The 16,762-nt window shown below is 38.7% G+C and overlaps 1 protein-coding gene across 2 annotated transcripts in view; it reads left to right on the top strand.

Moving 5' to 3' along the window:
* Positions 1-16,762, top strand: part of SORBS2 (sorbin and SH3 domain containing 2) — a 3,647,154-nt gene that overhangs the window by 1,611,554 nt on the left and 2,018,838 nt on the right. For both annotated transcript variants that reach the window (XM_044062620.1, XM_044062621.1), the window contains one exon: positions 6,656-6,724. In XM_044062620.1, coding sequence (XP_043918555.1) covers positions 6,656-6,724 — 69 coding nt within the window. The remainder of the gene's footprint in view (positions 1-6,655; positions 6,725-16,762) is intronic.

Below are 16,762 nucleotides of genomic sequence, written 5' to 3'. Positions count from 1 at the left end.
TGTAATAAAAAAGGAAGATTTTGTAAAATAGGTAGGTGCTGAACCCCTTCTTTGGGTCTAGTGGCTACTGAAGTAGTTTCCATATGATTTTCAGGAAGCCTACATGGCGAAACCATTTGCTACATCAGACCAGCATGCACCCACGGCACATCTTTTAGAATTTAGTGGGACATCAGGTCACACGTATCTCCAAATTATGTTCTAGGGATGATATCTTCTTAAAAGAAAAAGAAACTTTTGTGAACACCCTTAAGAGAAGAGGATATAAGGAAGAAGATACCAGAATGAGTAGTGAAGAAGCTATGCAACTCAGAACTCAGAAGGGGTATCCCTATACTCTAATAGGAGGCGTGAAGAGCCCAAACAACCACAAGATAATAGGCCTTCAGCTAATTTGAGGTGCACACTGACTTGCATGGATAATGCGTTCATTTGTAATACTGTTAGGAAGTTTTGACCAGTCCTAACTTCTGATGAGAAATTACGAAACATAGTGGATGATAAACCTAGTTTTGCTTTTCAGAATAAGAAGAATCTGAAGTGCTTATTGTGTCAACATGATCGACTTACTATTAGTACATATGGTACTTGGAGCCAACATAAAGGTACCTGGAAATGTGTTTTTTGCAAAGCCTGCCCTTTTATACGGGCACATAATATATTTGAACACCCAGTCACCAAGATGAGTTATTCCTTTCAAGGTTATGCTACATGTACGAGCAAGAGCATTGTATATTTAGCCATCTGCAAGGCATGCTCTTCCTACTATGTAGGTAAAACAAATAGGGTTTTTTAAGGAACAGATGTTATTCCATCTATCAGACATAAGAAATCAAGTAGCTAAAAATGCCCTGTATCAGCATATTAGGATGGTAGAAAATCACAGTTTCAAATTTATGGCTCTAATGAAGCTGAACGAAAGCCCAAGGGGAGGTGACATGAGAAACAGAACAGAGGTGGAAGAGACCAAGTGGATTATGGAATTGAGGGCAGATAAACCACCATGCCTTAATGGAATGGTACCTCTAAAATCCATTCTAAAAAGTAGAATCAAGAAGAGGGAATAAGTAGAACTTATTCCTGCTACTTGTAATTTTGGAGGACTACCACCAGAGGTACCTGTCTCCATTAGCCATGAAGAGGAACCACCCCTGAACAGCAACTGTTTAAAAGTTTTGCCTTGATGGGAGTGAATAAAGGATCTGAAGAAGGTTTTTGTTCTCTTCGTTTATTTTGTTTTTAAGAGTTTTATTGAATTACAGATTTTATCATGTGTATGGTGGTACGTCTGCATTATATTCTACTTTGATTCTTTTTTAGCAAGACTACCTTCAGCAGTGTGTACTTATTTTTTGTTTAAAATGTTGAATTTATTGTTGGATGCTAACAAATATATTACTGTGTCTTTAAATAAAATAAATTTGGCCTATTATGAAATTGATTTACATTTGGATGAATTATTATTAGATGGGGAATATTAATCATGCAGTAAGTGAATTTCTGTGTATTGCCCAGTTATCTTTGGTATCCCAAAAGTCCATAAGGATATTGTCCATCCATCTATGAGACCTATCTGGCCGCCAGAAAGTCTAAGCCCTATTTATTAGCAACTTACATTGATAGAACATTACAATCTTTTTTGAGTGATTATCAATATATTCTGAGAGACTCATGGGACTTTTTAAGACACCCCATGAGTTATCTAGTGTTAACACTCTTTTTGTATGTATGGATGTGGTTGATTTCTTTGGATGCATCCCTTTATCCAGTGGTTTAGAAAGTTTTTTAAACTCTGCTATGCTGTTCAATTGTATCAGCAGAGCAGTATTTCATGTTGATGAGTTTCATGGAATTAGTATTGGATGATAATTTTTTATCATTCGAAGATGAATGCTATAAACAAATTCAGGGAGTGGCTATGGGCTCTATATGAGCACCCATATATGCAAATATTGTTATATGGGCCTGGGAACAAATTATACTCTTTGAGTCCCCCTACGAAAATTATTAGACACTATATACTTGCTTTCTGGATGATATTTTTATATTATGGACAGATACGAAGAGTATATTGGATGAATTGTTATGGTTCATTAGTTCTACTGCTTCCTATTTACAGTTTACCCATACTATTTCTGAGATTTCTGCCAACTATTTGATGTAACTATATATAAGGATGGTAGTAAATTGAAACCAATACATATAGGAAGCCCACATTCTCTAATTCATATCTGCATTATTCCAGATCACACCCAATGCATTAGAAAAAGTGCTTAGTTAAGGGGCAGTTTGTGAGAATTAGCAGGATGATCACTGGTGATTCAGTGTTATATATAGAATGTGAGTGATTAGCTAATATGTTTGTAGATAGAGGATACCCTAGAAATGTTGTGGTAAAAATTATAGAAATGGAGTTATACCTCTGAGGGCTTCAAGATTTGGACCAATATTAGGTCAACTAGAACAGTTAAAAGACCTTCCGGATAATTCAGGCTTTTCAAAAAATGAGTTACAGTCCCCTCAGTAATAAGGTTAGGAAGATTATCATGAAATATTGGTCAGTATTTAAATCTGATAGTGCCCTATGCCAACTTTTAGGAGATGAGCCAAAAATAACTTTTAAAAAAGGTGTAAACCTAAAAAAATGAGAAACAGCATTTGGTATATACAAAGCCAATAAAAGGAATGAGGAAATATGGGCATTGATTACAATGCCTGTTTATATTAAAAACAGAAGAGATAATTTTGGGACATTCCATAAGACGTTTAGACTTGCCAATGGATTTAGCTGCGCCACTAAAGATGTAGTATATATTGCATGCTGTAACCCCTGTGGTGCATACTACATCGGCAAAATGGAAAGGGTATTAAATAAAATAATCTATAAGCATGTCTATGATGTATGCAAATTTAATCTTAATAATGCCCTTTATAAGTATACCACGTATTGTAGAAATCATAATAAATTTTGCTTTGCCATCCTAGAGAAAGTCTGTCAAGATCCCAGAGGTGGTCCATAGGACACTTTATTAGAATCAATAGAATTTTGGTAGTAGTTATACCTAAATTCAAAGATGTCACCCAGGGCTCAGTGAGAACATTTCAGTATCAAGTATTTTGAATTTTAAGGCAATGAACTTATAACATGATATATGATGAATTGTTATATTTCATTGCACCAAAGATAAGTTTTTAATATTATTTGAGTTTAAATACCATTATTTTAACTATCGGCCTGAGAAGATAAAGGTTTACTATTGTTATTGTTCAATGTGTTTTAGAGTTTTAGAGTAACTGTGTCATTAAAAAACAATTGATTGCTTAAATGGACACATTAACTTACATTATATAAGGATATTGTTGCGAGTTATTAAGATTTGGTTCTGAAGAAGTCTACATGGTACTAATGAGTAGATTAACGTGCTTAACCTTATTGTATATCTCCTAACAACTTATCGCTGAATGTATTGTTCTGAGTGGAGAATAAATCGTGGAATTTTATCTCAGTCTTTGGCATCACTATACAGCCTTTTTGGTTTATAAGTTCTTTTTGTGATGCATTGGTCCTTTGCTTTGTATTAGTGAAAGCTATTCACAGAGACACGCTGATTGCCCAAAACTAGCCAAAATAAGAAAATACTTGTAAAATCCGAAATGGAGATATCTGAATGTCAAATTGAAAGCAATCTGAAGGTTAATCTCTGCCCATCCAACATTGTACGTCACACAAGTGATACTTATTATAAAGTGCTAAAAATAATTTCTCCCTCAACCTTTTCATTAACAAAAAAGAGGGAAAAATATAACATGTCCCAGTTCACTGCATGGCACATACTGCTGTTACAGTAAGAGAAAAAAATAATTTTAACAATAACCATTACTATTAACAATTATAGATATACCTAAAATAATGTATTACAAATTAAAAGGACAGGTAACTGTTTTCCTTTAAGAAAAAACAGTGTGTGTGAGAGAGCAGTGTTGGTCACAGCAAACCTGACAATATTATCAATGCCTAGTTTAATGAGTGTACTAGCAAAAAAGGATTTGGTCAAGGTGATATCACACCCAACAGTGAGCTGTTCTAATCCTGCTTAATACAGCCCTCACCATACTTTCCTCATTCTGACTTTTGCTATTTTGAATGATGGCAGTACCTGTGAAGGCTCAAGATCATAGTCCTGACTGATCTGAGAAAAAGACCGTAGTAATTCTCTACCTTTGCATGAATCATACCTGGAGAAGATCCAGCCATGCACGTATCACAGTACATTGTAAAAAAAAATGATATCTGGCAGGAGTTGGGTGACTATCTGTCCACCCTGACAGATATAACCCACTCCAGTTGGCACTGTCATCACAAGTGTAAAGGTTTGCAGAAGCACAGTACTGAAGTACTGACCAACTGGCCCATATGAGTTGACCAGGTTACGGCAAGAAGTCCAGAATTCTATAGCCTATAGCAAGTAAAATTATTTTTGTAATTCATGTATACCTATATCTATGTGTGTGTATGTGTGTGTGTGTGTGTGTGTGTGTGTGTGTGTGTGTGTGTGTGTGTGTGTGTGTATAATACAAAAGGGGTAAAAAAATTGCATAAATACATATAGTACTTCTACAATAAGTTATCTTTACTTGAAAGTATCTACTTGGGCTGATATTCTGAAAGCATAAAAAATGAGTAGCAGTTCTGTAACCAGACATCCATATCTTTTGAAGAAGGAGGAAAACTAATACTATGTGTTTACAGGCTGCAGTAATAAAAAGAAATGTTAGTAAAGAGTATGAAAATAATCTGTATAGGTAACTCTGTATATCTTTTTGTAATGTTCAAATATCTGTAATGCTATTACATATAATACAGTTATAACAAAAAGAAAACTCCAGCAAAGCTAGAACTTCCAATGAGTGACCTCCCAAACCTCTTGTATCAGAGGCACATGGGATATATGCAAATGAGCCTTATGAACATCAGGTGTTTCAGCTAATTGGCAACTCTGAATGCCCATAACTTGTTTCATCATTTTACTGGACAATTTCAGGACAATAAAGCCAAACCCCAATAGCTGTGGATATGCGTATTTCGCCCTTGTTATGACCTTGTCAGCACAGCACAAGCAGAATGTTTGATTAAGCATTAGAAACACAGGGCTGTTATACCCAGCTGATGTCCATTATCATTAGGGTCAGTGCAAAAATATCCCAAACAACAAACTAAAACAATGAGTGAGAAGGACACTGAAAAAAACAATCAGTAAAAACAAAAAGAAAACTCCAGCAAAGCTAGAACTTCCAATGAGTGACCTCCCAAACCTCTTGTATCAGAGGCACATGGGATATATGCAAATGAGCCTTATGAACATCAGGTGTTTCAGCTAATTGGAAATTCTGAATGCCCATGACTTGTTTTGTTGTTTTACTGGACAATTTCAGGCCAATAAAACCAAACACCACTAGCTGTGGATTTACATATTTCGGCCTTGTTATGACCTCATCAGCACAGCACAAGCAGAGTGTTTGACTAAGCATTAGAAACACAGGGCTGTTATACCCAGCTGATGTCCATTATCATTAGGGTCACTGCAAAAATATCCCAAACAACAAACTAAAACAATGAGTGAGAAGGTCACTGAAAAACCAATCAGTAAAAACAAAAAGAAAACTCCAGCAAAGCTAGAATTTCAAATGAGTGACCTCCCAGCCCTGTGTGTCTAATGCTTACTCAAACACGCTGTTTGTGCTGTACTGATGAGGTCATAACAAGGCCAAAATATGCATATCCACAGCTAGTGGGGTTTGGCTTTATTGGCCTGAAATTGTCCAGTAAAATGAAGAAACAAGTCATGGGCATTCAGAACCGCCAATTAGCTAAAACACCTGATGTTCATAAGGCTCATTTGCATATATGCCATGTGCCTCTGATAAAAGAGGTTTGGGAGGTCATTCATTGGAAGTTCTAGCTTTGCTGGAGTTTTATTTTTGTTTTTACTGATTGGTTTTTCAGTGACCTTCTCACTCACTGTTTTAGTATATAATACAGTTATGAAATAAAAGTTGCAGTTAGAGATGTAAGGAATTGTTTACTATCGCAGAGAAAAAAAGTTGCAAAAGATAAATATTATATGGGGTCAGTTTTTGTGACAGATACCTGCATATAAATAAAAACAATGGCTTAACTTACTTGTTTGTAAGCATTTTAGCTGCACTTACAACATGTCTGTTAATGTTGGGGAGGGGAGTGGGGGTTTCTTTGCTAAAAGAATGAGCAGCACAGAAGTTTTCAGAGAACATGCTGTTTTGCATCACTATTACTTTCTACACATCAGAAACAGTTCTACAGAAAAGGAAATGCACACTTCCTTGAACTGATAGATTTCAGCCCTTGCAATTCAGCTGTTCCATAGATTGTTACATGCATTTTTTTTTAAAACAAAACCAAGACTCATTTCATATTTCTCTACTATCCTCTAGAATTCTATGGAATATTAAGTAATGTAACATAATAATGCATACATGTATGCATACAACAGTTAAAATGGTAAAGAAAAAGAAAAATAAGAAATGCTTACAGAGAATATAAGACATACTTATGTTTATATGTGGAGTAAATTCAAATTCAAATAAATAGGATTATCCTTCTCTTATTTACTTATAGCTGAGGAAGAAATATGGCACAACAGCCAGCAACAGAAGAGACAAATGCAACATCTGGTTGAGTCTTTTGGTAAGTATAATAGGTGTCCAAAAGATATTTATTTTTTAACAATGCATAGTACAAATTGTTAGACAGAATTAATGGTAGCAGGACAATTAATAAAGCAATGCTTTTCAAATTGATTTCTGTAGTACTTCTGTAGACAGTGTTGTTATTTGTTATTTTAGCTTTGCGGCAGAAAGAAATGCAACTGTAACGCATCATCATGGACCTGATAAACAAGGATATAGGGAATTTCCATACTCTGGATCCCATACAGTTTGCTTTTGTGAAGGGTAGATCATGCCTGCTCAACTTGGTTGACTTCTTTGAGTCAGTCACCAGAGCTGTGGATGAAGGCAAGGTGGTTCATACAGTCTGTCTTGATCTGACCAAAGCCTTTGATACCATTCCCCACTCAGGAATCATAGGAAAACTCACTGAGCTAGGCATCAACCCCTATATCACTAGGTAGGTTGCAAACTGGCTCACAGATAGAACCCACAGTGTGAAAGTAGCTGACTCCAAGTCAGACTGCCGACCAGTCACAAGTGGAGTCCCACAATGTTCGGTCCTGGGTCCTCTCCTGTTTGGTATCTACTTCTCTGAAGTGCAGGCCAAAATGAATGGACTGGCTGACAAAGTTCACAGACGATTGCAAGTTGGGAGTTATTATTAACTCCCCAAGTGATGTTGACATCCTACAGAAAGGCCTCACTGAGACCAACGACTGGTGTCATAACCATGGCTTTAAGCTCAATGCCAAAAAATGTGTTGCCATCCCCTTTGGGAAAAACCTAGTTCCCATAAATTACCACATCGATGGTAGTCCACTGAACACAGAAGGCATTATAGGAGATCTGAGAACGCATGTTGACAGTAACCTCTCTTCTGACCACCACATTGCCACTGTAGTCAGAAAGTCCTTCAATGTGGCACTTCTCATTACTAAGGGTTTTGCATCCATTAAGAAGGAGGTCATTGTCTCCCTGTACTCTTCCCTCATTAGGCCAATCATCAAGTACAATGCCCCATTTGGCATGTACCTCACTAGACACCTGCAACAACTTGAGAGGCCACAAAAGTACCTCACAAAGAGGATTCTAGGCCTTAAACACTTGTCCTATATAGACAGACTCAAAAAAAAAAACTCCAACTATTCTCTGTGTGATATCGCCTACTTAGAGGCGATCTCTGCTTGACTTGCAAAGCCATATCTGACCCAGCTCTGTTAGAAATACTACATCTAAAGAAATCACAGTCCCTCCACAACACATGCTCCAGAGACCTCAACCTCATTACCACAATCAACAGAGCGTGCTGGAGGGGCAGTTTCATAACCCAGAGACTGCCCATGCTATGGAATAGACTTCCTATACATGTCAAGCAGAGCATCTCACTGACCCTCTTCAAGAGAAATCTTGATGAGTGGATGGAAAATAGAAAATTCACCCCGGGGATCACTGTAGTGGCTATGCTCAACAGAGGCACTGGGAACTAAGGTCAGGTGGCACGAAGACAGGGTAATCCTATGGGCTAGGCTTGTAAAGGCACCAGGACCATTAGCCTAGTACATACCTAGAACCTATGAAAACTTAACTGATCAAAAGAAATGTCTTATACACTGATTTCTTACCTTGATTAACAGCGATAATTAATGATTTCTTCTTCTTGGATTGTTTTCTGGGTAGTTTAAACTCGGTATTTAAAGTGCATAATTTAAACACACAACCTCTCAGAAAGACTAAAGCCCTTGACATTTCAATTCATCATAAGTATGCATAAGCACTACTGTTATACGTTCTTCCCAGGTACATAAGCACTTCTCTAATCAGTGCCCCCACTTGTAAGTATAACAACTTCCCATACACAAGTTTACTTCAATATAGATATTTTTACACAGTATTTTATTGTGTTGATACATTGCATTAAAACAGTGATGTCTAGATTTATTGTGCTTTTTCTGTTTTGTTTCTCTCTACCCTTTTTTCTTATTTTGCTTATGCATTTCTTTCTTCTTTTTTGTTTTGTTTCTCTTCTATTTTTTCTTCTTTTATACAGGTTCAAATCCCTCAGGAGCAGACAAGGCACATACCTCCCAGGCTGTGGGCAGGTCATCCTCTGCCCATCCGGGGACATCCTCATAGGGTTGGAGTGCAGGAGCTGGTCCTGCAGGCACTCCAGCATGTGGCAGCCTTGCAAGCCTCACAGAAAGGAGGCTTTGGAGTTTGGTTGATGACTTACTGGTAGAGGTAGTGGACAGGAAAGTCAAAGCCTCTCTTCAGAGTGTAGAGAACACTCTCACCCAGTTGGTGCTGACCACCATGCCAACACAGGCCCTTAACACCTCAACATCAGGGTCCTCCAATGCAACACCATCTGCCAGTAGACGTGTTTGAGGTTCTGTGGACTGGGATTACAGTTGGTGCTTCCTCAGCCCTTCTTCCCTTACCATTTCTCCTTCACTTTCTTCCCTATTTCCTAATAAAAAAATGGGGGGGGGAGCAACCGGGAGTGTGTCACTATGGATTGTGATGTAAAATGCTTGCAACTAGGATTGTCTCTGTGTGGTGTGTTTTCATTTATATAAATCTATGATTGCTTATGTCAGAACTTGTTTAATAAAGATATTTCTTGTTTAAAAAAAGGGGACAGGAATGAATAATTTATGTAATGTTGCTTAGTTTATATGATATATAGCAGTATATCTGAAGCATAATGTTTGTAAGTTTTAACTTGTTAATACAGTTTGACTATTTTTATATAAATGGAAATGTGCCTATCTCACAAGTGATAATTCAATAAAGGTGTTTAAAAAAATCTTGGGGGGGGGTCTATCCCCAACAAACCATACTGCCCATCCTCTCCCACCTTCTTCAGCACAAACCCTCTTGATGTTTCCCTTGTGGTGTTGAGCTCTTTGTTTTGTCTCCCCTTTTTTCAGGCTTTCCTATCAACCTCCTCCTATTCTTTAATGAAACCATCAGATTATCCACAAAAGGATAACACTGTATGAAAATGGTATAATGCCTTTAACTAAAAAAAAAAAAAAAACTCTTAGCTGCTTCACAGTCTGCAGCTTTTCTAAAATGTCTTGTGTGACTATACTCCACATAGCTTGCACGCAGTATGTGATTCCATGAAATAATTTGCACTTTTGAAAGGACAAACTTTATACAGGTTGCATTTTTGCAAAAAGTGGGTGTGATTATAGAAATTGCTTCAATTTCCTGTACTCATCACAACTGTGTTTCGTTGACCTTATTTGCATATCCATGTAGCACTGCTTTCCACTCATGACTGCTACTCTTTTGCAAAGACCCAGATTATGAATATCAGCCTATATATCCCTTGGTTTGATGGAGATATGGGCCTTCTTGAAATTGACTCTATGCCCAGGGCTGCATTCGCGGGTTTGTGTGTGCATATTTGTTGAAATCATCATATACAAACATAGTGAGCATTCTTAACCATGAAGAAAACAAGTTTAAAATTACACCTTTGCAGAGATTAGCAAAAGCATTTTGAAAAGGAGCGGGAATGAAAATCAAACCAGAAGCAGGCAAAATTCAGTTGTTAACAGAAAGTACCAAAAAGCAAAAGAAAGGATATAAAGAGTAAAACCAGAACAAAGAGGAAATGGAAAGTCCACAGTTATAGTGGCAACTACTCAGAAAAAAAGTTGATCAAGACTTGAATCGTGAATGATTAAGGAGAGATGAATTTAAAACAAAAGATGAGTGGTTAATGTACTGATTTATCTTGTACTGTGAATGCAGTAATTTAACTTGTGACTGCACTGAGGTTTATGAAAAGTAGCTACAAGTGAGTGGTTCCTTCTAAGGATATTGCTCACAGTTTCTTTTTCGGGCTAGAATGTGGTCTGACTCCCAAGTCTAAAATGCTCATTTCTAATGGGGGGGGGTGTAACATGTCAATCAAAAGAAGATAATTGCCACTGCGATCAGTTATGCCAGCTGTCACTGAGAAAAATTAAAGTATGTAGGTCACTGGAATGTCAGTTCTTAAAAACAGTATTTAAAAATAAATTGATGTTTCCTGTCTGTTACCAGGAGTCAAAGAAAAGACAAATTTCTAGCCATTAATTAGGTATGTATTTTTGTAAACTGCTGTAATACTTTCTCAAAGCAGGTTAAACATAGTTACTATAAAGACATTTGGTGATCCGCAAAAGCTTCAGACATGTATTATAATATTATACTAAGTGTAAATAAGACCACTGTTTATCATATGGATCATGTTGCACTTGCGTGTTAGGTAATTTTGGTATTAACCTTAATGCCTTTGTTTTTAACTGTGGATAAATTGAGTTCAACTCTAGGTTATGCCAGAAATGAATAGTTTAAATGTTTCATTAGTGGCTGACATGTAGGAAAACAACATACCAGTGTCTGTATAGTCATTTGTTTCTGCTTAAATGAAGCAAATGACCAAGGGAGGACAAAATATTTAATTTCCTATATCAGAGTAACCGGCTCCTTCTTGAAGGTCACATTGGGATTCCACGTTAAATACAGTATGAAAATGACATGCTGCCTGACATTCAAAAACTGGTTTGGTAAAATCGAAAAGAAGGCAACTGTTTTCCCACTGTTTTAAAGCAGCAGACCCTTTGAAACTCATCAGAAATAAACACAACATGCATATCTGCTCTGGAATTTGTCTTATTGTGTACAGTTCTTTGATATGCATAAACATAAAAACCTTCAAAGCATTTAAGTAGAAACAGAACTGATGGGTCAGAACTGGAATGTGTTGGCACGTCTCATTGGGCAGTGTTTGGCAAGATTACCCAATTAGTGGATGGTAGTTTTTCTGAGAGACATTTAGGTCTTTTGTGATTTAATGAAACAAATGTATCTGTTCTAGCACTCTCAGAGTTAAAATGGCCTGCAAATTTGGAGGGGCTGCAAATGATCTTGAACTCGGAGACATTCATTTATTTTGCAATTAATTTGAAACAAGCCATGTTTTACAATCCTCTATGTAGAAAAATGTAAATTAATATGTACAATAGGAGGAGTGCCTGATCAGAAAAAAAATAAAAACACTCTACAGTGTACTCTGTCAGTGATAACAGTTTGCTGTTTGTACACACATCTTTCAGCCATTAAGACAGGTATATATTCATACAACAAGCCCGGAAATATTTTGATGTTAGTGATATATTAAAACTGCTCCAGTAACAAAGTAACTTAGCAGCAAGAATCCATTATTGACAGTCTGTAATCCTGAATGATTCACCAACAAATCAAACATTTTTTTACAAGGGACAGGGCAAAAATATGAGGCAAAATCAGAGCTATTCTGTGAAGTCAGGGACAGTGGGAGGTATACTTTACTCCTCAGTAAGGTGAATAAAAGTGACTTGCCCCTGCTGTTGTCTGAGGACTGCTAAACAGCAGTCAGTGATCAGATGTGGCAGTACTAGTGTCGCACAGTATATCATTATTTGCAGAAATCAGTGTAAAACTAATATTGCTGTGGCTTATGCTTGTGTTTGTGTGTGTGTGTGTGTGTGTGTGTGTGTGTGTGTGTGTGTGTGTGTGTGTGTGTGTGTATATGTATATATATATATATATACGTGTGTGTGTGTGTGGGGGGGGGTTGCAGTGTAAGAGTAATGAGCTGGTTATAATTTCTTTCACTTTCTAGCACAAACATAACAAAGGAGACCTCCGAGGCAAAAATGCATCCAATCTCTACAGCTGCCCACACCACATACCACACATAGTCCACGCACCCGTGTCTCACAGCCACTAAGGCTTCATCATAAACCGAGTGTATAGGAGACTCCATTGTGAGACACACAGATGTGCCTCTTACCAAGCTGGATAAGGAGAAAGTCATGGTTAGTTGTCTCTCAGGTGCCAGAATCCACCATATCGCTCACACATTCAAGTCTCTCAACAACAGGTACTGTTATGACTCTGTCATAGTCCATGTTGGCATGAATTACTTGAGTTGTACCTCTCTGGACTATATGAAGAGAGACATGATTGAGCTCAGTGATTATGTGTCCCAGGCAGGTATGTCCCTAACCTTAAGCAGCATTCTGCTGTCACACAGAATGATGCCTCAATACAAACAGAAAATGATTGACTTTAACAATTGGCTTAGTTTCTGGTGTCATTCCAGGGGGATCCAGTACCTGACAGCCTGGGAAGATATGATTGACAGACCATGATGCTTTGTCAGAGATGGCCTGCATCTTTCTCACCTGGGCTTCAGGCTTCTGGCAAAGACTCTCGCCTCCCCCATAGTGCCTTTTTTAGGAAAAGTGATGAGGTTAAAACTATCAACATAAAAATTTCAATAAAACACAACTTAAAGCCATGCTGCAAAATGGTAGGAGTCTAACCATGAAACTGCACTCACTGCAAGCATTCTTAACCCTGGAAAATTCTGACATCTGTGCAGTCACAGAAACCTGGTTCAAAGCTACGGAGAGCACCCCAGCCTTACCTGTTTACTAATCCTATCATACATTCAGACACCAAACTGTGGGCAGTAAAGCCAAAGGAGGTTAAGTTTCAATGTACATTAAAGACATACACACCGCCAGGATGGTCAAATAGTATGATGTACAGGAAACACTCCAGGTGCAGTCAACCTTGGACAAGACCCCCTATTCAAGTCATAGCTAGATACCGGTCCCCAAATCTGAAAGATGCCCAATCTACCTATTTGGACATGTTTGAATCTATCAGGAGTCTAACCTTTACCCTGATCCTGGGTGACTTTATCTTCCCAAACATAGATTGGAAGAACTACTCATGCCAGAACACAAATGCCCAGAGATTCCTCGATTTTGTCAGTGCAATTGCTTTGGAACAACTAGTCAATACCCCCACAAGAGGTGATAACTTGGACTTAGTATTAACCAACATGAGTAACCACTGCAGCATCCCTGTAGTATCATACTCCCTAGTAAGATCCGTCCATAAAGTGGTCACTTTCGAAATCACCATCTCCCCCAACCCCCCTCTAGCTAGGATCAGACATAAAAACTTCTCCAAAGCTAATTACAGCCTCCTGAGGGATGGTATAAACAGCTTCACAGTCCCCTCCCCTCAGTAGGAACTGGCACCAATATCCAAAACTATACCAAAGCACTAAACAAGCATTTATATAGATGCATGGAATCAGGAATACCCAACAGGACTAAATAATCCTCCGCAAGGAATAGTAAACCTGTGTAGTGGACATCTGCAATAAATAAACTCTATAACAAAAGGAAAAATTTGCTGTCCAAGACCAAGAAGGAGCAGATGCCCAATTGGAATCAATGTCTCCTTAGCCTGAACAACCAAATAAGAGCACTAGTGAAATCCTCCAAAGCAAACTTCGAGTCCAAATTGGCCACATCTACTAGAGACAATCATAAGGCCTTCTTCACTCACTCACTGCCTCCCTTTCAACCTTGAACCTATCCCAACTTGTACTATAAAAAGACTACTTCTCCAACTAAAATCTAGCTGGAACGCTCCTGATAACCTCCCAGCAATCTTCCTAAAACTATCTGCTGACAACATAGCCCTTCCCATTTACATCTTAATCAACAGATCCATCCGAGAAGCATATGTCCCATCCATCTGGTGCAAAGCATACATTATCCCACTACACAAAGGAGGAAAAAACACTTGGCACTTTCAATTTCAGACCTATAGCTATCCTTTCCCCTCTTTCAAAAATCCTGGAGAAATGTAGCTATACTCAACTTATGTCTTACCTTACTCAAAACAACCTTCTTACCCCCAATCAACATGGCTTCCACCCTGGTACCATAACTGCCCTCCTCTCCTTTCTCGAAACCATAAGTAAAGCTTGTGAGTCTGGTAAACTTGTATCTTCCCTGATGTTCTTCGTGTTTCACTGTTGCAGTCATTACATTTGGGTTATCTGCTTGCAGTAGCCCGCAGTCGGCCTGATTAACAAAGTCTTGGGTCCTGCGTCGGTTGCTGTCCCTTCTTCCATGATGTCAGGTCATCAGGGGTATAAAACATGCAACCGATGCCATTACATCAGTCTTTCTTGCCGTGCGGAGCCCGAAGCAGAAGCAGTTCGCAAGTGCCGGTCGTCCGACTCCTGAAATTTTTGTTTTCGAGTTTCAGAATCGAAGTCTTCAATTAAAGCTAATTACCCCATTGGGGAAACTTTTTCTTGCTCCTTACCGATGTCAGTAAAAGTTAATAATTGCATTACTTGTGGAAAGCAAATACCTCACAAAGATTTTAATTCGTACTGTATTCCTTGTCTAGGCCCTGACCACGACGTACCTTGCTGTCAGTTTTGTGCCTTATTTAATCAGCGCACTATCTGTCATCGGTATATTTTCGCCTCTAAATATTTTGGTTCTCGGTTTAATTATCCAGAAATGTTGTCAATTAGCCATCCGACTATCGGGATTCTGAAAAAATGCAAAGATAAAGACAGAGACAGGCCGCCTAGGTCCAAAGCTGCCGACAACGCTTCTCCTAAGCCAGTTGCCAGTTCACCGGTACTCAGTGAGGCACTTTCGCAGCCCCTGATACCCGCTACTTCTGATTCGCAGGCCTCTACTGAGACCCATTCAGAGTCCGGTATGCCGGGAGATGCTTCAACTGTGAAACCTGCGGATGTCTCTACCTTGGATGGGTCCGGAGCCACTGTGCAGGCACCGGCTTCTAAGGGTGTATTCAGGCCTGCAGACTTGCATATTAAACCGATGCCTCCTTCTTCATTTAGGCCTAAATCTTGTACCATGCCTAAGAAACTGACGCCCAAGCTGCATGCTCAGGCCTCTATGCCTAAAAAACAAATTATAAGAATGGCTGAAGATCTTATAACTCTAATCAGGGGGAGCCAACTTCCCCCTTCTAAGAGACCTAGGACTGAAGTTGTTTATGAATCTTCTGACCAGGATTCTGATTTCTCTGATTCTTCTGATGGTCTGGATTTACCATTATCTACTTATGAGGATTCTGATGCAGACAACTCTATTCCTTCTGCTTCCCCTCCAGAGGATTTTTCTTTTGGTGAAACCTTGCATACTCTAAGGGAGCATTTCCACTGGGAAAGCCAGGATTTTTCTGATTCAAAAAAGAGGCTTAGGGGTTTCTTACTCCTGCCTCAGCATAGGCCTTTAGCTATACCTCCTGTACTAGACATTGTTGATGATGCCTTTTCGGAATCCAGTTTGGCCCCTGATTCTTTGCCTCCTGCTCCCAGAAAACCTGACAGATATTACAGGGTTCCTGATTCACACAAGTTCCTTTTTAAAAATATTATTGCTGATCCAGAGACTATCTCACAGGGAACCAAGGGCATTAAGGCTTCTGCTAAAAATCCTACCCCTTCTGATAGAGACTACAGGGCACTGGATAGATGGGGTAAGAAGGTTTACGCTTCTGCAACCTTAGCCATTAGGGCTGTAAACTGACAGTTTCATATGTTAAAGTATCAACAGCATGTTATTGGATTGCTTAAACAGAAAATTATGTTGATTCCTGATTGTGCTGAAAATAATGAATTACAGGATTTAATGCATTCTGCTGAACAGGTTGGAAAACATACTTTGCAATGTGGATTTGATTCATTAGCAGCCTCTTGCAGGGCTGCGGTTACTGGGTCTGTGCTCAGAAGGCATGCTTGGCTTAAGGAGCAATCTTTGCCTGATCATGTTAAAGCTAAATTGTTGGATGCTCACTTAAATTAGGACAGCCTGTTTGGCAACAAAGCTGAGGAAGTTCTTAAAAAGATGGAAGACAAAGCTAAATCTATGCAAACTGTTAAAGATTTCTTACAAGTTCAGCCTCCTAGATTTAGTAGGCATTGGCCCTCTAAGAATTGGTCCTTTCCAGCTTCTTCCAGGTCTTCTCAATCCAAACCTAGACACAGCAGAAACCCCAGGTTTCAGTCCCTGGGGACACACAAGACTAAGCAGTAGGGGGGTTTCCACATCCAAATCTGGGAGTAGTAAGACTCCCCCCTATGGAAAACTGTCTCAATGACTTGCTTTTAAAACTTCCAAGCACTTCCCAACTGAATGCTCCTTTAGGCGGAAAT

The sequence above is a fragment of the Protopterus annectens genome, chromosome 2.part1 (genome assembly GCF_019279795.1).
Source record: "Protopterus annectens isolate FY-2018-M chromosome 2.part1, PAN1.0, whole genome shotgun sequence".
NCBI lineage: Eukaryota > Metazoa > Chordata > Ceratodontiformes > Protopteridae > Protopterus > Protopterus annectens.
The sequence above is the reverse complement of the archived record's forward strand: the minus strand, read 5'-3'. Positions and strand labels throughout refer to the sequence as shown.